Source organism: Podarcis liolepis (assembly GCF_965112155.1).
Source record: "Podarcis liolepis genome assembly, chromosome: 10".
Lineage (NCBI taxonomy): Eukaryota > Metazoa > Chordata > Lepidosauria > Squamata > Lacertidae > Podarcis > Podarcis liolepis.
In genome coordinates this window covers 6,452,167-6,476,754 of record NC_139562.1, presented here as the reverse complement: position 1 = coordinate 6,476,754, position 24,588 = coordinate 6,452,167, and the positions used below count along the sequence as shown (strand labels likewise).

At 49.3% G+C, this 24,588-nt stretch overlaps 2 protein-coding genes across 4 annotated transcripts in view; one reads left to right on the top strand and one right to left on the bottom strand.

Annotated features, from left to right (window-relative positions):
• The window catches only part of IL15RA (interleukin 15 receptor subunit alpha), a 237,522-nt gene that overhangs the window by 169,295 nt on the left and 43,639 nt on the right, over positions 1-24,588 (top strand). The window lies entirely within an intron of this gene.
• TASOR2 (transcription activation suppressor family member 2) overlaps positions 571-24,588 on the bottom strand; it is a 61,541-nt gene continuing 37,523 nt past the window's right edge. For all 3 annotated transcript variants that reach the window (XM_083460845.1, XM_083460847.1, XM_083460846.1), the window contains 11 exons: positions 23,351-24,148; positions 21,050-21,226; positions 18,474-19,332; positions 15,854-16,295; positions 10,624-14,304; positions 8,763-8,888; positions 7,709-7,862; positions 6,748-6,856; positions 5,132-5,313; positions 3,921-4,035; positions 571-1,481 (listed from right to left, as the gene is read on the bottom strand). In XM_083460845.1, coding sequence (XP_083316971.1) covers positions 1,478-1,481; positions 3,921-4,035; positions 5,132-5,313; positions 6,748-6,856; positions 7,709-7,862; positions 8,763-8,888; positions 10,624-14,304; positions 15,854-16,295; positions 18,474-19,332; positions 21,050-21,226; positions 23,351-24,148 — 6,647 coding nt within the window. In that variant the 3' untranslated portion in view covers positions 571-1,477. The remainder of the gene's footprint in view (positions 1,482-3,920; positions 4,036-5,131; positions 5,314-6,747; positions 6,857-7,708; positions 7,863-8,762; positions 8,889-10,623; positions 14,305-15,853; positions 16,296-18,473; positions 19,333-21,049; positions 21,227-23,350; positions 24,149-24,588) is intronic.

Below are 24,588 nucleotides of genomic sequence, written 5' to 3'. Positions count from 1 at the left end.
CTGATGGGAACTGGAGTCCCAATGTGAGTGAGACTGGTTTCCCCATCCCTGCTCCGCAGAAAGCTTACAGTGGTGAATCTGGGGGAATGATTAGCACTTGAGGCCAGCTGACGATCAATCTTCTGGAAGAACCGGGTCTTAAGGACAGATTTGAAGTGAGAATTTCAGCCTTGCTGCAATGCAATGCTCAAACCAAACAGAATGCCCCTGTGAAGCTGGTCGATGTTGATAGCAGAAAAGACCGCCCATGCCATTATCACATTTTATGGTAGTCAAATATAAATTCCAACCGTAGCTGCCCCAGAGGACATTGTGACTCCAGCATTTTTTATCCCTTGGGACTCGCCTTTTTCACAGCTGCCATATACTGGCTTGACCCCTTCATTCATCAACCACCTCTGGCTCAAAATTGCTGTCTACCTGCTGCCAACCCCACTCTGCTTTGGCAAGTTTGCAGCTCTTTGCCCCAGTGCAAAAACCACTTTACACTTGAACAATGAACCGCACTTTTGGAGTCTGCGGCGGTTGTCACCCTCCCAGTCATTTGACGTTGCATTGAGTCAGGCCAACAACTTTTTATCCAGCTTTATTTATAAATGTTAGTTACAAAAAAAAAAATCTGCAAAGAGATACAACGTTTCTGCCTCTCGTCGGTGCTGTAATCCGGGGAGGCCCTTTATTGCAACACCATAAATAGTTCAGAGAGGAAAGGAGGTTTTTAATTCAAGAATTCAAACTCTGCTATCTACAAGGGGGTGGGGGGGTGGAGTTCTGCTTGTTACTGGTTAATACCCATCAGCAAAAGATGAATAAAAAAAACCTTGAAAGGTAACGTTCATTGCACAGTAACTTGTTTTAGTGTGATTTTTAAAAAGGGGAAACCAGACCCCAAGTTGCTTGTGATTTAAGTACACCAATCACGATCCACCTGCGACTCAATTCCGCTTTGCCATTGCACTGCTTAAATTAATCTGAGCCAGTGTCCAAAAGCCTAGCAGTGAAGCTCCAGGTGGATGGAGCCTGTTAGGTACCGTATGTCTGGAAAAACTGTCTCCAACAGACTGATTCCTAAACCTTCAAGTAACACAGGTAACCCTCCCCTGCCCCACCCCACAATGATAATTATAATTAGCTGCACAACCCAGTCATTATAACGCTTCTTCCTATGCAAGACAATTCCTATCAATAATAACACAAATAATTTTCTTACAAGGTTTTTCCACATTGTGGTTAAATAAAAACGACTTTTCTCTACAACCCTTAAGTAAAACAGCAGCCCTTAAATAAAACAGCTACCGTTCTATTCAAGGATGGAGTGGGGAAGAACAAGGAAAGAAAACATCCTATGCATGAGGCACAATTTTTATTGTGCAAGTCAGGAAGCAGAAAAAAATAATAATTTCTCTCCTGGGACTGAACAGGTTTGTTCAGCGTTCTGCGCCAGGACTGTGGAGGGTCAGGAAGGCATCTGTCTCGGTTACCTAAAATAAAGGGACACACATCACAGTAAGGACCACTCTTGATGCTGCTGTGTATTTCAAAATGGCAAACTGATACGGAGCAGGGAGGAGATGTTATTACACAAAAGGCACGGTCTGCCATAATTCAACATTCTCTTGAATTAGGGGGAGAATAATACAGTACACTTTTGGTCTTGAGTTCAAACAGTATTTTTGTTTCCAGCAGCATCTCAGTGGTCAAAGTCTTGCTTGCTGGTATCCTTGAGGTGTCTCCTGTTGCACAGACATTTCCCCTTTCAACTCAACATCTCCAGCAGGGATGGGGAAACTGGCCCTCCAGACGAAAGTTTCCATCACAACCAGCCCACTGCCTTATTTTAAATCAGGGTTTCCCAAACTTGTGTTTCCAGCTGTTTTTGGACTACAGTTCCCATCATCCCTAACTAGCAGGGATGAAGGGAACTATAGTCCAAAAACAGCTGGAGACCCAAGTTTGGGAAACCTTGCTTGAAACAACCTGTATTTTTCGCTCTATAGGATGCACTTTTCCCCCTCCAAAAATTAAGGGAAAATGTGTGTGCGTCTTATGGAGCAAATGCAGGCTCCTTGGCTTCAGCGATAGCAATGCAAAGCTTCCAAAGCGCAGAGGGAGCCTTCCCTCTGTGCTCCGGAGGCTTTGCATTGCTTTCGCTGAAGCCTGGAGAACGAGAGGGGTCAGTGCGCACCGACCCCTCACTCTCCAGGCTTCAGGGATAGACTCTCCTGGCTTCAGCGAAAGGAATCTGAAGCCTGAGGAGCGCAGCAGGAACTCACGCTACGCTCCGAAGGCTTCGGGTTCCTTTTGCTGAAGCCAGGAAAGCAGGACTCTCCTGGCTTCAGCAGAGAGGGAGAGCTGCGCAGCGCCCCTTCAGCGAAGCGGGAGGAGAAATAGAAGGGGCTCCGTTTCTCCTGCCGCTACGCTGAAGGGGCGCTGAGCAGAGAGGGGGAGTTTTTTTCCTTGTTCTCCCCCTCTAAAACAAGGTGCGTCCTATGGTCTGGTGCGTCCTATAGAGCGAAAAACACGGTAATTCATATGCATATACTGCAGGTGTTCTAATCCACTTCATCCACAAGCAGATGAAGTGGATGTCAGATCCAGGTTCAAATATCCGTCAATCCAGGAGATCACTGGCTGACATTCGGCCAGCCCCCTTCTCTCCCATAGCTGCTGCAAGAATAAAACAGCAGGGGCTAATCATGTATGCTGCACTGAGCTCTTTGGAGGAGGCCCCACAGAATGGAAAAAGTAATGAAGATGCACCCGGGCTGGAGACACAAGAGAGGCAGAAAAAAACTAGGCTGTGGGTGCAGGTCTTTCACAGACCACCAGGTGGAGCCCTTCAACCGTTCTGTTCGCAGTGCGGCATCAGAAACAAGGACGATATTTTTAGTATTTTTATGGTGCTTTAGTGCTCAAAGCATTTCACATGCATGCACTTTTTTGAGGTGGGGTGAGCAACCAGACGCTGAGATTCCAGTTCCCAGAGCCAGTGTGGTGAAGTGGTTAAGATCGGTGGACTCGTAATCTGGGGAACCGGGTTCACGTCTCCACTCCTCCACATGCAGCTGCTGGGTGACCTTGGACCAGTCACACTTCTCTGAAGTCTCTCAGCCCCACTCACCTCATAGAGTGTTTGTTGTGGGGGAGGAAGGGAAAGGAGATTGTTAGCCACTTTGAGACTCCTTCGGGTAGTGATAAAGCGGGATATCAAATCCAAACTCTTCTTCTTCATGTTCAATAAGGACGCTGTTAGCACAATGGTATCTGCTGACTCATAAGGTTGCCCCCTCCCCAATAATCCTTCCAATGCAAGGGAACTCAGTATTTTATCAGCCTCAAATTGCAACTATGGGGAGGAGGGTGCTTCCAGACCCCCCTCTGGAGTTCAAGGCAGAGGTGGGGTTCGAACCAGGGCCTTCCTGATTCATCTCTCTGGGACATTGTACCAACTCATGTAAGCAATATTGCTCTAAAAAACCCTGTGCTCAGACCCAGGGGTCAAATGCGGCCCCTTCAAACTTCTTCATCTGGCCCTCAGAACTCCTTCCAGCTCTGTGATCCTATGACACATCCCCAGTACAGGCTTTTTATCCCCAGGCCAAACTGCTCACATCCCAATGCATTTTGGTCTGGCTGCAAAGTGTCCTTAAAGTGATCATCCCTCTTGCTCCTCCCACTTTTGCATCTGGCCCTGCCCACCCCTGTTCTGTGGCTAGAAGGGACTGTGGACCTTTGGTTGAAAGCAGTTCCAACCCCCTGGTCTAAAAAAAAAGCAGGGAGAGGGGGCAGAATAGGGAGCGCTCACAACGCCTGCCACTCATGAAATCTGCCCTCCAAGGCTGGTGCTAGCAAGCCTTCCAGTTTTCTCCATTTGCACTGTTCCCCGGTACAAAAAACGACCCCCGTGGCTTCCCGCTTACCAACAGCCACTTCTAAACGGTGCCGCCAAACTTTCAGCCGTCGCAACGAAAGTATTTGCATCCAGCACCAGGATCCCCTTATTCTCCATGGCCTCTCGGCTGGCGCTGGGTTTCCCTACAAGGAGCGAATGAAAAAAGGAGATGTTACTGTTGCTACCTCTGCAAAATATACAGTGCCCTGAGATGGCTTCCCAACAAGCTAAATTCCAAGGAGCTGGGTCAACTCTGGATATGTGGGGATGGAGTTGGTTGGGGGAAATGCTTGAGCTTCCAAGATCAGTTTTGGCCTTGTGAAACTCCTCTTAAAGTAATTTCTCTGGTCGATCGGCAGTAACAGAGAAGGGGTGCGTCAGAGCTGGGAAGCAGGAACCCAAAATGCCCATGTGTGCCTTTGCTCTTAAGACCAGATCTGTATCAGGAAAGCAAGCATAGTGCTCTCCAGCAGTTTTTGGACTACAACTCCCATCAGCCAATGGTCGGAGGTGATGGGAGTTTTAGTGTACAACACCTGGAGAACACACACGAATGTAAGCAGAGCCTGTCCGTTGCTTCAGGACAAAGTCCCATCTAACCCAACATCATGATCTCACAGGGGACAATTGCATGCCTCAGAACCACACTGCATCTGACAGTGGGTAAAATATACCCCTCATCGCTAGCAGCCAACAACTCCATGAATTTGTCTAATCCTCTTTTAAAGTTAGCTACATCTGCATTTTTCCCTTAAAAAAGACAAGAAAAATTCCCAAATGTTTAGTTTGCTCTCATCTGTTCTAAACTAAAAAGCTCCCAGCGTGGCTCCAAACCATCTTGACTGCCGTTTTCTGAACCTTTTCCAGCTCTACACTATCCTTTTGTAGGTATGGTAAGCAGAACTGAAAACGGCATCCCATGTGTGGTAGCGCCATAGATATGCACAATCCCATTATGATATCGGCACTTTTGTTTTCAACTCCTTTCCTAACGATCCCATTATGGTCTCATTGGCTGCTCTGCCATTCAGGAATACTCTAAACCTCTGGAAATTCTGGAAAAGCTCAAGGCAGTGGAAAGCTCCTCTCAGCAGGGCCAGGATCCACAAAGGCTGCTTGTCTCCACATCCTTTTTCACACTGCCCTGAAAATGTGGGTTTTTTTGCGGGGTGAGGGGAGAGGAGAAGCTATCCATATGAGAAGTGCCCCCACAGCCAGGATATGGCAAGATCTCCCTACCTGTGAGGAACACGGCAAATCTCCTGCTGATGTGCTGAACCTGCAAGTTCAGCAAGCAATTCAGATGCTCGGATCTCGGGGAAGACTTGGAATCGCACTGATGGTAGTGGAGAACTTCGGTGATGTTGGAACCCTGGCAGGATTTCAGGAGCATCTCCTTGGCGTGAGCTGCAGGGTCCTTCCTGCAGGAGAACAAAACGTCGAGAGAGTTTGGTCCCAAACAGCTTTGAGTTTGGGACTGTGCCCCAAAAGCACACCTCTTATTCACAGAATAAGAATCGGAGAATTGTAGAATGGGAACAGACACCAAGGGTCATCCAGTCCAAGCCCCTGCAATGCAGGATGCTGCCCAGAGAGTTGCTTCTTGAGCTAACGACATTATATAAATGAATAAGAATGCAGGCATATCCTATGGGAGTTCCATGTGCTGAAATTCAGAGGAACCGAATACTTTTCATTTAGCCAGCAGCAGGGCGAAGCAGGGCACATGCAAGGGAGTGTTACACTGCAGAGAGAGTTGGGCTTGCAGGCTTTTGGGACCCAGTGGATCTCTTTCTCAGGCCAAGAAGCCCACTGCAGGCATGTGATTGGAAGCAGCGTTCAGGGGAAACGTGGTTAGGTAATGTCCTCAAACCAGAGACCAGTTCTGTCCAGGTTCAGACCTCCTCCTAAGGAGCAACAAAAGAAAGCAGGGTCCTCAAGTGGATCTCCAGTGCAGCAGAGCCAGACACCCCTGACCCCAGACTAGAGGCCCCCATGGCCACTGCCTGGGTTCCTGGCTGGACCTCAGATGTACGGAGCCACAGCAGCAGAGGAGACAGAGAGCCAGGCAGGAACTTCAAGGCAGCTGCTGAACTGTCCACGGAAGCTACTCGGGAGGAGGGGAGGCACGTGGAAGCACCGGCTCGGATCAGGGCCTGGCTGTGTGCATTGGGGAGGAAGGATATCCCCAGTGTCTGCATCCGATGCCTCAATCAATTTATTTGATCATTTCAGTAAACTGTGGTTTTAAACTGTCTTTGTTGTTACCTGAGAGCTTGAAACAGGGCAGTCTGTAAATACAGTGGTGCCTCGCAAGACGAAAAGAATCCGTTCTGTTATTCTCTTCGTCTAGCAGTTTTTTCGTCTTGCGAAGCAAGCCCATTGACGGATTAGCAGATTAGCGCTATTAGTGGCTTTTAGCGGCTTATCTGCTGATCGGATCAGCTGATAAGTGGCTTAGAAAAAGGGGGGGGGAGGAAAAAAAACCAGCAGGAACTCGCAAGACATTGTCGTCTTGCGAAGCAAGCCCATAGGAAATTCGTTTTGCGAAGCACCTCCAAAACGGAAAACTCTTTCGGCTAGCGAGTTTTCCATCTTGCGAGGCATTCGTCTTGCGGGGCACCACTGTATAGGGAGTAAGGAAAGAAATACATGCTTGCATGGAGAAGCGGGACCCAGGAAAAGGCATCCCGGAAGGCTGCGCTTGTGGGATGGGGTTTCCAGGGCAGCAGGAGGAATTTTGTGGCCCTCAATGATGGAAGACCAGGGGGGGCAAGTATGCAAAGCAGGGGGATGACGACTCTGCAGGAACTTAGCAGGAGAAGGGATTTAGTCAGCGCCAGAGTCATCCTCACCTGGCGTCCTCTCGGAGTCTCTTGGTCTCTTTGTAGTGAAGGAGCCAGCTCCATCTCCCGTGGCTGCAGTTGAGCTTCTCCAAGGTTTTGACAGCGTCCTTCAGCTCCCCTGCAGGAAGAGCATCAGCACAACAGGACAGTGAAAACTACGAAGTTTGGCTGCCTAGAGTTCCGTCTCTGCTGTCACATGGTAACAGCTGGGGAGCCCCCGTTATTGAGGCTGCCGGTCCTTAGCCATCAATATTGCCACTGTCGCCGTTCACTGAATCATCCTCCGTATTATTGATTGGATTTTTACCCCACCCTTCCTCTCAAAGGAGCCCACAAAACAGCAAAGCCATCCCATCCCTTGAAGGAAACCCCCCCTGAAGAAATTAATAAATGGGGGGGGGAATAAGTCAAGTATCCTTAAAGGTTAATAATTTCAAAGGTGCCAAGGAGCAGTATTTCAGCCATTAAATATCTGGGTGAACCTTTTAAGGTCCCTCCAAAATGTTAATAATGAGCGAGACACCTCAGCAGGGAAGGTGTTCCACAAGCAGGGAACTACCACTGAGAAGGCCCTGTCGTGGGTCAACCCCGGGAGGGCAATGCACAGCAGCACGGCCAGCATCTGGGCTCCATCCTGATTGTAGGCCCAAGGTGGCTGGTATCGGGTGAGATGCTCTTTCAGGTATTTGGGTACCAAACTGTTTAGGACTTCATACATAGCACTGCAAAGCACCATACTACTGGGAGATGCACCAGGCCACATCTAAGGGAGATGCGAGCGGAAGACAAATACTGTATTTAATACGAGGAGACGTATTCTCCCTGACATGCTTGCAGGGAGGTTTACTTCTATTTATACTGCCACAACATTCAATCACAGGAAACAATCCCTGTGCACCATTTCCGAAGACACACCGCCTCCAGAAAGCTGTGCTTTTCCGGAACTGGCACACTGGGCGCAACATCTCACCTACTGTCATCGCCTCGAGCACTTTGTCATCAGACACCACGAAGCCCCCGCTGTGGAACAGCTCCTGATGCGTGTTGTCAAAGATGTCCTCAGGGCTGTCCACTCCCACAAAGGTCACGCTGGGAAAGCGCTTTAGCCTCAGCAAGGACGGGATCTGCCCAGGAGACAAATGTTTTTTCAGGTTCAGCACTGGTCCATCGGTTACGTTTCCCTCGGGTGGGCAGAGAGTGGCACCGGGTGCACAAGCAAGAGATCTGACCACTGGCAGAGGACGAGGGGTGCGGGGGGAGCACACCGCCCCTGGCAGCGCGATCCCAGTGGGTGCCATCATGGCTGCCCCCCACCCCCGCAGGCGGCACGGGACGCCACACCCCCAGGACGTGCGCCAGCCACGCCCACGCCTGCTCTCTGCCCCTGGATCTGACCCTTCTCAGACTTTGGGAGGAAGGCACACACAGAAACAGGAACTCCTACCCACAACAGATAGCAATCAGGCCTGTGTATTCCCTGCTAAAACTTGCTTAGCCTTCCAAATTTAGGGTGACGCAGAGGGGAATCCTGCCACCTGTATGATCGAGCAAAGTTGCGGAATGCTTACTGCATTGTAAGCAAGCTTCTCTTTCACAACCTCACAGGGACTGGAAACTTGCCTCAGTGAAGGCTGAGGTTCAAGATTAGCAGGAAGCCAAATGCTACGCCCAGTGCTGGCGACGGCTGGGAACCAGTATCGTGAACCGAACGTCATACTGGCGGCGGAGAGTCTGCTCTGCATGCAGAACTGAACCCAGGTCCAATTCCTGGCCTCTCCAGATACAGCCCATAGGGTCCTCTGTGCAAAACGCTGGAAAGGTGCTGCCAGTCAGTGTAGACAAACTGTGCTTGATGAACCGAAAGTCTGCCTATACAAAGGCAGCTTCCCATGTTTTGTAAAGCACTGAAGCACCAGGGAGGGGGAACGTTAGAAGCATTTGGCAGTGGGAGGGAAGAGAAGCAGGTTTTAATATCCGGAAGCTGTTTTTCCTGTGCCACACAGGAAAGGCACTTTTGAACCTACTTTATATATGTGTGGGTATATGTCCTCGTTCCTAATGATGACCACCAGTCTGTCTCCCTCGGGGTGGCTTGTCTTACAAAAATGCAGAGGCTTCATTTCGACATGACTCCCTTTTTTCAGCAAGTTCTGAAACATAACGTTTAAAAAAGCCCATCACCAAAACCAGAATGGCTGCTTTCACAGTTAAAAGCAAAAATGAAAACAAAACCAGAGTTTTTCTGCGTCTTCAAGCAGCAACAGAAATTCAGGATAATTCTGCAGGTAAGGGACAGAGACGAGTCCTCTAATCCAGTACAAACAAAATCCATCGTGTTCATTGCTATTTGTTTGTTCCATTTATATGTCAGCTTTTCCTCCAAGGAGCTCAAGGGGGTCTGCATGGTTTTCTCTCCCCTTCCCCATTTGTTCTCCCAACAACCCTGTGAGGTAGGATAGGCTGAGAGACAAGGAGCAGCTCAAGGTGACCCAGCAAGCTTCATGGCTGAAGTGGGTTTTTGAATCCTGGTCTCCCAGGTCAGAGTCCAACACTATTCTGCTAATATCACACTTCTGTTGTCCTGTTCTCCTCTCTTGACATGGGAGATTCGCCCAAGGCTGCTAACTGCAGCAGAATCCCACCCAAAAGCACTTTCCATACAATCAAGTCCTGCACATTAAATATGATGTTCCTTTTTTAAACGAAAGCAAAGAGAGGAGGGGGACATGGACAGCTGAGAGTAGGTTTGGGTTGTGTTTTTTTTAATGCTAGAGCCCCAGAATGACTGGACACCCAGAGAATCAGAGCCAGAAGGGACCTCAAAAGCCACCTAGCCCAAACCTCCATCAGCAAAGAGGAGATTCACCATGAAGCAGAGCAGCCTTTGTCAACATGGTGCCCTTTGGAGGCTGGTCCTCAGTAGGGGATACCGGGGCACCCTCGCTGGTGCTGCCATTTTCAACATTAAACTCCAGTGCTGGCACCCTGGACATTGTGGTGTGGAAACCTGGGCCTGCCTATGGAATCTGCGATCCTCCCTCTTTCCCTCCTGCCACACACACACACACACACCCTGCCACCCAGTGTAATCATGTATTACTGCTCAGCATGCGCAAACACTAACCAAGGTTAGTGTCCCCTGAGCAGGGATGGAAGCTGGTTTGCATACCCCGGTTCAGAGGCGAACCCCGGTTAGAATCATTCCACACCAACAACGCTGGAAAGGCCAGGGTCAGGGTATTTGCTTTACATGAGGAAGCCCCCGGGTTTCAGAACCCCTGAAAAGCCACTGCAAGTCAACAACAGTGGGCTAAATGAACCAACCATCTGACTCAGTGCAAGGGAGCTCCCTATGTTAAGGGAAGGGAGCTGGAAACCCAGGCTGAGAGGAGGGATGTGCAAGACAGGGGCCCGGTTCCCGATTTGCAAACTACAGTGTAGCCGAGAGCAAGCGTTCCATCCACACTGGGCAGTCGTCGCCCGTTGCCGATTTCTCCAACTCCTAAAACCTGGCGCAATATTTAAAATGTGAAACATCTTTGTTAAGTTAAATTGACTGGAAAAGCTTGCAAAGACCAGATAGGCGTAGGATTTTAATATGTAATGTGATAAATTAATATGTTGAAATTTAGATCAGGAAAGTAAGAAAGATGTTAAGTGATTAAGTTAACTTTATGAGAATATAGGTTTTGGAAAACCTTTACAATGATATACACCAAAATTCAACCAAGGGGACACGAGGAAGTCGCTTAACAATGTTAATTAGATTAGTCTTAATAAGGTTAGGATTTTTGTTTGTTTGTTTGTTTGTTTGTTGGTGTGTTTAAAAATTTGTGGAAAACCAATAATTTTTAAAAAGATAAAATAAAATGTGAAACATCTTACCTTTAGTCTCCCAAAGAAAGGACTGTCGCCCGTTTCCACCAGGTAGAATGCATAAGGCTTTTTGCAAGCTTCCTGGGCAACTGTTTTCAGCTTGAAATGTAGTGTGCTGCACAGTTCGGTGAAGAGGTGCTCGTAGGACGTCGTCCTCTGAGGCAAGGAGGGACCCCTTTTCTCCAGAGCATCTTCTGAGGTAGGATTTGGCTCTCTGGCCACGAAACTCGCTTGCCTGTCGCCCTGCGTCATCAACCTGCTCAATTCGGCAAACTCGTCCATGATGACCGATATGTCTCCACGGGAATCCTTTAGCTTATTATTGTACGTTAACTTATTGAGGTGGAAAGGAGCGGCCGGCCCTTGTCCTTGACCTTTCGTTCTAGCAGCATTGCTCACTGATTCCTGGGCAGAAGCAAACGGGGGAGGAGGTTCAAAAGGGTCGCTGTGTCTGCTCCTGGGGCTGCTGTGTGGGGCACCGTGCCTCGGGCCCCGATTCAAAATAGTTATCAGAAGCGGGCTTCGGCTCCTGGGTGGCACACTGAGCTCAGGAGCTTCAGGGACCTTTCTCGATGGCAACGTCTCTGCCGTTACCTGAAGCAAGCGCTCCGGAGTAGCTTCGCCAGAGGTAGGAGGTTGTGGTTTCTTTAGGGTATGTTTTAGCTTATCGTGGAAACGCAAACACTCCATATCTAAAGTGCTCTGAATGGGGTCGTTCAGAACCCTCCAAGCCCTATCGGAGAAGTTTTTCCATTCCTGCTCTCCGAAAAAAGGGCTACGCCTCTTGGAAGACTGAAAGCTTCTGTTTTTTTCTTGGTGCTTCTTGGTTATAGTAAAGTTTAAATAGTCCTTTAGAGGTCCCGACTCTTCGGGAGAAGGCAGCACAGACCTATCGCCTTCCCTGAATGAGGACGGCCAGTCATACTGGATAGTCTCAGCCTCAACATCAGGCACCGTCACCTTGTTTTCCAGATACATCCAGCCTTCACCCTTGTGAAGCTCGTTCTCACAGCTCAAATCACTGGCGCAACTCATTTCCATGGCATCTGGCGAGGCAGCAGATCTTGTAGACGGTATCTCAGGCTGACCTCTGTGATGGACATCTCCGCAAAGTTCTGGGACACCCTCCGCAGAAACACATTTATTTTCCCAATTTATATTCACGCCCGTAGCTCCAACAAATGGCACGGGTCTTTCACCGGCCGGAGCATCTTCAGGGTCCTCCAGATTCTCCACCGGGTTTTCATACAGATCAGGTATGTCTTTATGTGCAGATGACCCAGATTCTTCGGATAAACATTCCGTAGGACGCACTGACGGCACAAAGGGCAGCTTTTCTCTGCCTGCCTTCCTGAGCTGGTCCTCAAACATGGATGCTTCCGAACTAACTTGCCCTGGGTCAACCCCACACAACGCAGCTGCCTGGATCAAGGGGAACTGGCGTTCTGGACTTCTTGTGCCCGTGTCTTCCCACTCTGGACAGCAAGAACTTTCAAGGGTGTCCGTAGCAGCTCCTGTCTCTTGGTGAGACTTCCTTTCAGCCACATCCACCTGACCGGAACTTATGCTTCCCTGCAGTGCTGAATGATACCACCCGTATCTTTGTACAGCCATGTGAGAGTCTCTCTTGTTACTAGGCTGCGCTAAAGAGTCACCTGTCATCGCCCATTTGGGGTCATAATGGGCAAGCTTGTCAGTGGCATAACTCTCTTCATCACTCTCAGGAGGGGTCACACACTCAAGGGTGACGGAACTAATCCAGTTTAAGGCTGGATTCTCTTTCGCAAAGGCGGTTTCTTTGCTCACGGCCGTCATGCCACTCACAGTGTCTATCAACTCATAGAGAAAGGACCTGATGTCTTCAGGCACAGTAACTACAGCTTGGCTTAGCTTATCATCATCAGATGCCGATTCTCGGGGCACAGGAGAGACTTCAATGTCCTCACTGTTAATGCCCTGAGAATTGCCAAGTTGTTCTGTTGTCTGCCTGGCCTTCCGTTCCTCTTGAGTTGCTCTGTTGCACCGCAGTTCATTCACTTGCAATGGAGCCACACCTACCAGGTGGAGGGCTTTCTTTTCCTCAGGGATGCAGGAATCCTCAGCTGAACACGTTTGCTTTGTGAGTGTGCTATTTTCAGCTGAGTGATCTTGGTTCCCCGGCAAGTCTTCCTCTTCATCAGATATTACTTGATAGACAGGACTAACCTGCAACTTAACCACATCAGCCATGTGGATTCCATCCTCTTCCGGCGAAACACGGGAACCCGCGACCAAGTCTGTTTCTTTTTCAGGTGCAAGATTTGGAGCTGATAAAGCAGAATTTTCTTGTTTCCCTGTGGATTCCCCTTGAACCGATGGGCTGCTATGCACTTGGCACGGTCCACAAGTTTGCAGCGGACTTGGGTCAGTCAGGTTACCCTCTTCCTGGGAAATGTCTTCAATCAAATCCATTTGATTTAGGGATATGTGACGTTTGGTTGATTCCGCAGAGTCTTCCTGGGTAGTTGGCAATTCCATTACATCATCAGGACTTGTTTGATGGATAGGAATCGCCTCCGGTGAAACTGAATCAGCCAGATTCATTGCTTTCTCTTCCATGGAACCAAAGGAAGTATCGTCTGAACCGACTGGGTTTTGAAATTTGGGGCTGTTTGCCAGTACAATAGAATCTCGACTCTCTACAGATTCTCCTCGAGTTGCCATATCCTTTAATCCAGCAGCTTGTGCAGAAGCTGAATCTTCTAGGTTGGTTTTGTTATCTTCCTGGGACCTACGGGTGCTTTCAGCCACATCCATTTGGTTTGGAGTCATGGGATGTTTGGCTAATTCAACGGCGTCTTCTGTCTCTGGAGACTGGGCTACTTCCTCATGGGTTATTTGATTTACAGGGCTAGTCCGTAATGGAAGGGAATCAAACAGATTGTCCTCTCTATCTTTCTCTGAAAGGCAGAAACCCTTAACTGCATCTGTTGGGCCTAGAGATGCAGAATTAGGGGTTGATAGTACAAAGTCTTCTTGGGTACCAGGTGATTCTGCCTGATGCTCGGAAACTGTGGCTGGTGATGGTGGAAAAGTGACTGGGGATGTGGAGGCCCTGGCAGCTTCTCTGTCTTCTATTGCACAGCCTTCCTCTTCTTTGTTCTCTTGGTCCAAGTCCATATCTCGGGGCTCTGAGTCAGTATCGTTGCTGTCCGAAAGAGCAAGTTCAATTGATTCCCACCCTGTGCTCTCTCCTTCTATATCTTCCTCATCTACGGGGAGATCCTGTGACCCCCTCCCCTCTCTACACAGTTTATTGACTTCCCCACAATCACTGTCTGCTTCTAACCAGCCTATTTCAGCAGGACGTAGCAACACGGCGCCCCCGCTCTGTGGGCTGTCCTCCTTCTCCTCTGCAGAAGGAGAGGAAGCCTTTAATTCAGAAATCTTCTCTGCAGAAACGCCACCGGCCATCGTGTTTGCACTAGGCTGTTTGCTGGCTGAATTCTCCAGGACTTCCGCATCTTTGGAAGCAGCATCGCTTTGGGAAACCTCAGCTAAGTCGACACTCGCAGTCGCCTCCGCATCAGTTCCACGCTCCTGAGGCCTTGAACGCCCTTCGGTATGCTCATCTGTCAAGTTTCTGCTCTGGCTCTCTGCGGAGAGGGCAGGATCCGGCGGGAGTTCTTCATCAGCTTTCTCCACAGCCATCTGAAATAAAAATTCCAAGTTTCAAAAATTCAGAGAGACAGAAAGGCAAAAAGTAAAAAAATAAATCTCCATAGCTTTTTAAATCTGCAAACTATCCTAGAGCCAGTAAAAAACAAAATCACAGCATGGTGCAAACGTTTACCAACACACACTGCCTGGAGTTGAGAGAGCCTCGGCCCTCCTACCTTTCGAGCTCCTTCAAGGTTTACCCCACTGTGCTGCTTCAAGAATAAGCTGCCCCAACTTGTCACAAATCAAAGCACAGTCTCTGCTTGCCATGCCTCGTGGCCTAGCCATCAATCTTCCCTTGTTTTCACCATTCAATCTGGTTAGCACAAAGGGCAGAGTTCGCATCACTGTGTTTGTCGCAGGTTATGGCAGCCGGCTCTATAATGCTATCCAACAGCTAAATAGGGCCTCGAAAAGTGAGGTTTTTCCATTTCCCAGGTTGTTCTCCAGACCTCCTCCCTGAACCAAGACGGTTCTTTAATCCCAGTTATTTAATAAATAAGTATTATGTTGGCTTTCTATCTCCGCTGGCTGTTCCAAGTTCACTAGGGAAGGACATCGTGCTCTATGGGCTTTACAGCACAATTTGCCGTGGAGGCTACTGTCATACTACTAACAGCAACAAGAGGAAAAATTGATGGGAACTGTCTATGGAAATTAAAGGGAAATTGGCAGGGCTTTTCTTACATTTGAAGCCGAATTCCCTTTAATTTCCGTACAGTGGTACCTTGGTTATCGAACGGCTTAGCTGTCGAACAATTTGGCTCCCAAACACCGCAAACCCAGAAGTAAGTGTTCCAGTTTGTGAACGTTTTTTGGAAGCCGAACATCCAACGCAGCTACCGTTTGAGTGCATGAAGCTCCTGCAGCCAATCGGAAGTCGAGCATTGGTTTTCAAACGGTTTTGGGAGTCGAACAGACTTCTGGAACGGATTAAGTTTGAGACCCAAGGTACCACTGTAGATAGTTTCCAAGGTATCATGGAGAATATGTTGACAGGTGGCTATCAATAAAAATGTCTATTAGGAACCTCTGTACGTTTTATTCTGTGAGATCTTATGATCGAATCAAATCAAATCAAATCAATCCAATTAATCATGGGTGAGGAACTTCTAGGCTCTCGACTCAACCTCAAGTCTCATTCATGAGTGAAAATTGGGTAATCAGGGCTGTAACTCAGTAGCAGAACACTCACTAGGCAAGCAGAACCCAGCTTGAATCCCTGGCATCTGCAGACAGGGCATAGAGGCTCATGTCCGAAAACTTTGCCAATCAGTGTAGTTAACTCGGCGTAATACTGAATTAAATGGACCAGTGGTCCGAGTCGCTATAAGGCAGTTCTCAAAAACTGCAAGAGGTTTCAGGCTTTGAAGTTAAATTACCCATATGCTTTTATAGATGCAGCTATGCCCAGCTGTAGCTCTGAGCCCCTCCCTGCTAAATGGTGCCAAGTGTACCAGCCAGGCTCCTGGCACTCAGCATCTGCCTCCTGCCCAACACTGACACCTGGCCTGAGCTGATCTACCAAAGTCTTTCTTACTTTGTCAGAAGGATTAACCTTCTCTTTAGGCTTGCTGGCAGCAACATGGGACTCTTCCTCCTCCAAAGGCAGATCACTGGGGTCATCAGGGATAACGATGGGAGCCTCATCGATGCAATTCGTAGAGGACAGTTCATTACAGGAGAGGGGCTTCTCCGAGGAAGAAACCGCCCTCTCGTCTGCTTCTCTGGGCGTCCGGTTATCATCGGATAGAGAGTCCGCGGGGCATTTCTCCAAACTGTACGACCCCTCGCAATCGTCGTCGATGACTTCAAAGGCATCCACAATGCTTCTCAGCGAGACGAATTTGGGAGGGTTGCGGTGTTCGACCACGTTCCTTATTGTAGGGGATCTGAACGGCTTGTTATAAAACAGCGCCACCCACATATGCAGGATGCGCATCATTTCATCCGAATCATCCAATAAGCGGGTGTCCCAGGGCCTACAGAAAAAGGAAATGCAGACTTATTCTTGAGAACTTTTATTTTAAGGCTCTCTACCTGACTGGGTGAAATCACATCATTTTTGTCTTTACACGGCTTGGGTCCTGCATATCCTGCATAAAGAATTGAAGAAGGATGTTGACAGGCTGCAATGTGTGCAGAGGAGGGCAACAAAGATGATCGAGGGCCTGGAAACCAAGCCTTATGAGGAATGGTTGAAGGAGCTGGGTATGCTTAGCCTGGAAAAGAGAGGCTGAGAGGAGACATGAGAGCCCTCTTCAAATATCTAAAGGGCTATTTGTAAAATTTGCACCGTTAAAACGGAAAGGGGTCAAACCATCGCAAGAGGTGCTGAAATTCTGGGAGGTTGGATAGTTACAATGGAATGGTCTCGGTGGTGGGGTGCACATTTTAATTCTTATTTATTTATGGTTATTACTTTGTCCAAAAAAAATGATCAAACTACTGGACACTTTTCACCTGGGGATGCATAAAGCTACTGTAGGATGGTACAGAAATGTTAATTTATTATTATTATGATACTATAGGGCAGTAAAAGCTGTTTGACTATGGATCAGACAACCTCAGGAGGTGGTAGACTCTCCTTCCTTGGAGGTTTTTAAGCAGAGGTCAGATGGTCATCTGTCATGGATGCTTTAGTTGAGTTTCCCTATGTGGCAGGGGGTTGGACTAGATAACCCTTGGGATCCCACTCCACAGTTCTATGATCCCAGAGGCTGTCATCTTCTCCTACTGGAGAGGCTGCCTGGAGCAAGGTGTTCTCTGGGGCAATGTCTCCTGACAGGCACTCTCCATCTATTCCTGTTGCTCTCAATGTCCTGCTAGGGAAGATCCTGAAAGCAGCCCATGAGCTTGGCTGGGACGCACAGACCCTATCGATGCAGTGTACAGGTGGCAACCCATTTTGGCTCCACAGGTCAGCTCCTTATCAGGATCAAGCTTGTAGGCAAAATTTGACAGGTGGGCAAGGCTATCCTCCCATCAACCACCTGACTTCGGGAGCAAGGTGCTTTTAAGTCCCTATGTGGGGAGACTTCAAATCACCTTGCAAGGCATTGCCTTGGGCCACTTTGCCAGGGCTTTTGACCCAAATCCCTTCCTGAATCAGAACAGGACCCCCTGCTTATCAGCTGATTAGCAGGGGTTATATCCTGTGTTGGCTGTTCGTGTCTGTTCCAAGCAGGGAATGGGTACACAGCCAAACTGAGGATTTAACCCCAACTTCCTGCCCATCAGATGATGTCGCAAGTGTACCCCTGGTGTACTGTGGACTGTGCCCTTCTCAACTCAGCAGAGAGGCAACCAAATGACCAGGTTCCTGTCCATTTAAGGCTCTGCGCTTCTCAAGAAGAGGTTGTACACACACAGATGTAACTCACAACTTATGCTCATTTAACCTGTGCACATTCAGCTTTACATACTTGGCAAATATATATGTTTTGACTATATGTGATTTTGGCCTTACACACTATCCCTGGACCATATCCACCACATGAGTGGAGAGTTGCCTATATAGCTATATAATGGCTCGTTGGCCCCAAGAAGCTGCCAGAAGGCCCCTACGATCTGCCCAAGGCATTGAAAGACCAGCCTCCAAATGCCCTTGTTCTCTGGGCCACGGTTCAGGATCCTGGAGAGATCACCCAGCTCCTATCTGCATTCTCACCACTATTGCCAGGCTTTTAATTCTACCTAGTTATGAAGGGACGTGGGTGGCGCTGTGGTCTAAACCACTGAGCCTCTTGGGCTTGCTGATCAGAAGGTCGGCAGTTCGAATCCCCACGATGGGGTGAGCTCCCGTTGCTTGGTCCCAGCTCCTGCCAACCTAGCTGTTTGAAAGCATGCCCCCCCAAAGTGCCAGTAGATAAATAGGTACCACTCCGGCGGGAAGGTAAATAGCGTTTCCGTGTGCTGCTCTGGTTGCACCAGAAGTGGCTTAGTCATGTTGGCCACGTGACCAGGAAAAACTGTCTGCAGACAAACACCGGCTCTCTCGGCCTGAAAAGTGAAATGAGCACCACAACCCCAGAGTCATCTGTGACTGGACTTTACTGTCATGGGTCCTTTACCTTTTTAGTTATGATTTTATTTATCTTACTTGTGGCTTGAATGCATTTCATACAATGAGTATCTTTCCAAAGCTGGGAATTACTTACCCGTGTACAGCTCGAACTACTGTTCTCTCTAAGATATTATTAGTGTATTTGCTATCTAAGTTGGGCGGGTAGTCTGCCTCCCACTGGAAAGTCACTTTGACAGTTTTGTCGCAAAAGGTCACTTTATGGGACTTGGAGAAGTCTTCCTTCAACCTCGCGGCCATGACGGCAGAGCGCGTGAATGGTATGTAGCCCCTCAGCTGCTTGTGAGAGTGGCAGATCCTCTGCTGGTGCCGGAAAGGCATGACTTTCCCAACTAAAGGCCCCAGCCTGGCATTCTTCACACCGTTCTTGGTGCCCGGGGCCCCCTTCTTGCAAGATTCAGACACCGGGGAGGCGTACGAGTGCTCAGAAGAAATCAAGGAGTGAATGCTCGAATCCGAAAGATAACCCGTCTCCCTTGGAGGTGTCGCCAAACTGGGTTTCGCAGCCCGCCTTTTGCTGGAACCCGCGGGGTTGTTTTCATGAGAGCTGGAAGGAGACTCTCTGCCCTCCCCACTTTGCTCAGGAGACAAATCAGACTCTGGGCCCGTCTTGCCAGAGAAGGAAGCCGTTTTCAGCTTCTTCGTCACTCTGTGATATTCATGATCCGAAGACTTGTCAGAATGTTTCCCTTTGTGCAAGCGGCGGCGCTCCCGGGAGGGGCTGGGGGGCAAGGAGGCGCCACTGCTGTTGCTGAGCAGCGGGGAATTGGAGCTCAGCGCCAGGTCGGCCAACAGGTTCAAGGCGTGGGAGTCGCAGTTGAGCACTTTGGGAGATGGGCAAGCATCCTGGGCCGGGCTTCTCTCGCTCGAAGGATCGTTCTCATCGCTAGCCGGAGGGATTTCGTCCTCCCGCTGATGGGAACTTTTCCTCTTCACTGCGTAAGAAAAGGAGCAAGTTTCAGAGCGGGCTGCTAAGACAGTTCCACCCTTACGAAAAAGCACCATTAAAGGCTAGTGGTTTTTTGAGAGCCAATATGGTGCAGCACTTGTGGTTTCGTGCCAACATTCCCAGTCCCTGTTCAGTCATGAAGGTTGCCAAGTGACCACTTTGAGACAGCCGCTATGTCTCAACCTAACCTTCCTCCCAGGGTCGTTGTAAGGACAAAGTGGCCGGGGAGGGAGAAGAGAGCCTTGTATGCTGCTTTTAGGAGGAAAGGTAGGATTTTAAAAGGCTCTATCTAGCTGTTGTTATAGTTAGTTATAGACCAATTCAATTAGTTACAGATAAAGCTATACAGTTATGGGGAAAAGAAAGTACACCCTCAAGTTCTGTGGTCTTACCTATGAGGACATCATAACAATGATCTGTTTCTTAGCACGTCTTTAAATCAGGTAAATATAACCTCAGAACTCCTAAGAAACAGATTATTGTTATTATGCCATATGTAAAACCACAGAAATCAAAGAGGATGTACTTTCTTTTCCCCATGACTGTAGCTACCATATTGGCTGGAATATAAGCCACACCCAAATATAAGCTGCACCTTTAAAATTGGAGGGGGGGAAAGAAAAAGGAAAAAATACCCTAATATAAGCCACTCCCTTCCTCACTGCTCCTCGCTGCATACTTGGGGGGGGGGGGCTGCGTTACTGGCAGCCTTTCCCCTTCCTCGATCTCCCTCCCTTCCCAGCCTTGGTGGGAGAGGGCGGGGCAGTATGCACAGGGCGGACGCCGCTTCGCTGCACTCCTAGCTTAAGGTCGTAAATATAAGCCACACTTTAACTTTTCATGGTTGAAATTTGGGGGGGAAGTGCGGCTTATATTCAGGCCAGTATGGTAATTATAGAGAAATCCCATCAAACTCAGGTAGCCATAGCTTCCTGAGCACCTTCACTTTCCTGCTGATGAACCCGCAGGAAGCACTATGAACCACGTGCTTCAAGAAATCCACCTCCCTTTCTAGGAACTAAAAGGGCCAACTTTCTGACCTGCAGGCAGGTACCTTCTCCTGCACTCCCTGCACTGTTGGTACGGTGGAAGGCACTCAGTTCCACAGGTTCAGAGAGAGACACCCATGGGGGTCCTGTCTCTGTCTCTATGGGACCTGGCGCTCTGGGATGTGGTCCACGGGACTCGTGCCCACCAGCTTGGGGTTTAGTGGCCCTCCGGTGACCAGTATCAGGCTCAGAGTCATCAGCCCTGTGTGGCTCCCTAGCCACTGACTTTACAACATCTGACTCAGCGTCTTGGTCGCTGCCTGACCCAGGTCCACTGTTTTGAAGTAGGGTCTACAACTGTCAACCCAGGAAGGACTAAAAGCGTCAGTCATCTTGGGCTACACTCAACTAAAAGGCAAAGGCCCTTCAGCTTCCTCGTTCACCTGTGTGGCAGGACCGCTCCTGTGCCTCGGTCCACGCAAGCGCAGGAGCATAAGATGCCACCAGGATGGGGGGGGGGACACTTTGGAAAGCAAAGGCATTAGAAAGCCCTTTGCCCGTGCCATGGGGAGGGTGACGCAAAGGGAAAGAAACGTCCTTGGGACGGGAGGGAAAACACCAGCCTCCAGCTGCTCATCCTTTCAAGGGGAAGCCAAGCCAAAGCATCATCTTAATCCTAATTCCGATTTTGCGTTTCAAGCACCGTCCTCTTACTTTGGTTCCTCGTGCTCATCTTCTCGCTCGAAACGTTTTCTGCGGTGGAGTCTTTTTTTTGTTTCGAGACCCGGGACTTCTTCTCTTCCACTCCAAGGCTCTCAGAAGAGGGGGCGGCCTTCACAGCAGACTCGCACGGCGTTTGCTGAACAAATTCCGCAGACAAAACCTCAGCGCCTACGAGAAAAGAAAGGTCTCTAGCGTCAAGAAGGAACAAGGCGTAAGGAAGCGATAAAATCCTTGCAGGGAGCCCTTATGATCCACACGAATGCTGGCCCAATTCAAACATTGCTTGCCCCATGCTCAGATCGATAAAGAGACCTAACTGCTTTGCATGTGGGCGATGCCCAGTTCAGACCCCAACATGCCCAGGAAGGTGCCAGGCAGATCTGCCATGGGAGGGATGTGCATCTGTGAGGCTCAGCCACTCATCTAACCTCCAGTGTCAGAAGGGCCTCCCAGGCCCCATGTGGCTCGGACACATAGCTTGCACCCACCAGGAGCTGGGGTGGGGGGTTAAACATCACTGGCTTTATCCTATGGAAGTCCCTCCCAGCTGAGAGCAGAAAGGCCCCCTCCCTCTTGAAATTCCAGCACCTACTGAAGACATTTTTAAATACAGTGGTATCTCGGGATCTGAACAGGATTCGTTCCAGAGCCCCGTTCGCATCCTGAAGCAAACGCAACCCGCACTCGCGTGTCGCCACTTCTGTGCATGCCCGTGACATCATCTTGACTGTCTGTGCATGCGCGTGCGGCGGAACCTGGAAGTAACCCGCTCCGTTACTTCCGGGTCACCGCGGAGCGCAACCCGAAAATACTTAACTTGAAGCACGTTTATCCCAAGGTATGAATGTACTCCAGCAGGCATTTTAAGTATGTTTTCTGATTTTGGGGGGGGGGGGTTAGGGGATTAATTTTAACTGATTTACCTTTGCTTTATCTTTTGACCATTACTGTACACCAGTTAAGAGACTATCGTGTTAAGTGTTACATAAATCCTTGAAATAAATGCATGCATGCATTCATGATGCAAACGGAGGATCTCAGTTGCTGAGCAGCTTCATGGAAAAAACGGGCCATCCTTCCAGTGCCCTGGGTCTCAAGAGTGTTTAGAGCAGTGAGAGTGCACCCCTAGTCTGGAGGCCTGAAAGAGCCCTCCAAGCAATTCTTTCTGCACCCCGGCAAAAAACAACAACACCCAACTAATTGTTGCAGCAGCAGGAAACAACAAATACATAAACAGGACTCAGCGCTGTTCTGCACCAGTAAGCTGAATGGGGAGGAGGGAACCGTGTGCCTGTGTATATCAAGGGGGTGTGGGTGTGGAGTGGCCACATCCACTGCTGCTATACAACCTCTGGAGAGTTGCCCAAGAGCTGATGCAACCCACGGCACAAGGCTCTCTGATTTCCAGCAACTGGTATTTGCTGTATTATACAGTTACTGGCTCACACTTGTGTGCATGAAGTTACCCAAGCTCAAGTTACCATAGGTGGGACTCAGCAGGCTCCCACCCAGTGATGGAGCTTCATGCTCTGGAACGGGGGGGGGAGGGGGGAGAGAGCAGACGGGGTGCAGTTGGCGCGTGTCTGTAGGGGTGTGGCGCGCGTCTTCGGGGCATGGTGTGCTGCCCGAAGGGGCGTGGGACCCAGCGCAGGTCGGGGGGCAGCCGTGATGGCACCACGCCGGGATCGCACAGCCGGGGGTGGTGCGCTCCACCCGCACGCCTCTTCCTCCGCCAGTGCTCCCACCAGCCTTTGCTTCTCCCTCTCTCTCTCTCTCCCTCTTTGGAAGAAGCTAGCCGCCACATGGTAAAACAGATTTTTACAGCCTGCAGGTAACGGAAAGACTGCATACGAAATAAATAAGTAATAAAAAGGTAAAATTCATACAACTGCTTAGCTTAGATTTCCAATTTGAAAAGCCAAGAGTCTGGGATTTATTCTAGCCTCAGCATTTTGTTTAAAGGTGGATGAGAGCAAATCTAACCGAATTTGATGTGCTTGATTGAGGCAATCAACCACTGCACTAACTCTGCTATGGGAGGCTAAGAATCTCTTTCAAACCTCTCTCTCCAAAAGTATTCGGAGCCATGTGGAGACAGAACATTCCAGGAATAGAGGCAGCATGTTTTTGCAGCATGGATAACGTGACTCCTGGTGCTGAATGGCTCTAGCAGAGTAGCTCTGTGGGCAGGCACATTGCTTTGACGTGCACTGCCACCCCAAGCACTGTACTGGCATTTAAAAGTGCTCACTTGCAAGAAAATCTGTATTAGGGTTAAGACAGTGCACTCACCTCTCTTCCTCCTTAGCGGGTTCTGAAGAATTTTTAATTTAAGGGTGGGTTCATTAGAGCCGCCAGGCGATTCTGAATTTTTGGAAGCTGGCAAGGAGAGATTCGAATTTTCCTTTCTGGCTTTTTTCTGCTTTCCTTTGTCCTCCTTGCTGGAAACCTCCTTCGGAGGAGACAATTTCTTCCTTGCATTTGCCACAAGGAGCCTACTGGATTTCCTCTTGTGCTGCTCCAAAGTCCGCTCTCCCATCTCACTGGGTTCCACATCAGCCTCTTTGCTATTTGGGGCCGGCTGCCCCGCACGCCGAGTCCTGGCTGTTTCAACCGTGCCAATGGGCTCGTCGCATGCCAAAGAGTCCAAATTCAAACCTGAAGAAGTGTCGGCCTCCTGCAAGTTGCTGCTGCCGCCGCTGCCTCTGGAAGACCGAGTTCTGCCATGTAGGAAAGCGGTAACCGTTGACATTTCCAGCGCATAGTTTTGGGGATGAGACAGGTAAAACTGCAGGCGGAAGAGAGAGCTTTGGGGACACTTTTCGGAAAGAGAGTCAAGCTCAGGCTTCTTCGAGAACACATCGAAAGAGGAGAGGGGCGGGCTATCGAGGCTGCCGGTGGACGGCTGCAAATTCTTCTTATCAAGCTTTGCAAACTCCTGGAGGTGCAGCTTCACCAACGTGCTGAGTGGGTCTCCGCTGTCGACAGGATGCTTGGCCGCTTCCAACAATGCATGGCGGAGCCCTGGCAGAACCAGAGCGACTTGTGAATATCTCTTGTTTGCCCCGTGTTCGCATTTCAAATCTTTTGCTGCCAAGAAGAAACACACTATTAATGCAACGTGCACCCATCACAAGAAAAACAAGCATGCGCGTGACCTTTGCAACCTTCTGAGAGCCACATGCCTGGGGGGCAGAGGGGCAGGGACAAAAGCAATGAGAATAAATGTGAATTTTATCTTTGTATTTCCCCCCCCCCCAGACACTTGCGCATACCCCTCTCTAGCCTAGGCAAGCAAGAAGCATTATATCAGAGTTCAGGGCGGCATTCCAGCCATGCCAATACTTAGAAAATGTGCAGAGCAGGCCTGCTGTATGATGTCTCTCAAGAAGGTGTACGGCTAGGGATTAAAGACTCATGAGGGCCAATCAAAGAGGTATGGAGGGCCACATTTGGCCTCCAGGTCTGGGGTTCCCTATCCCTGGCCACATGGCCAAGCAGACATCCAATGGCTTTGCAGTTATAGTGCA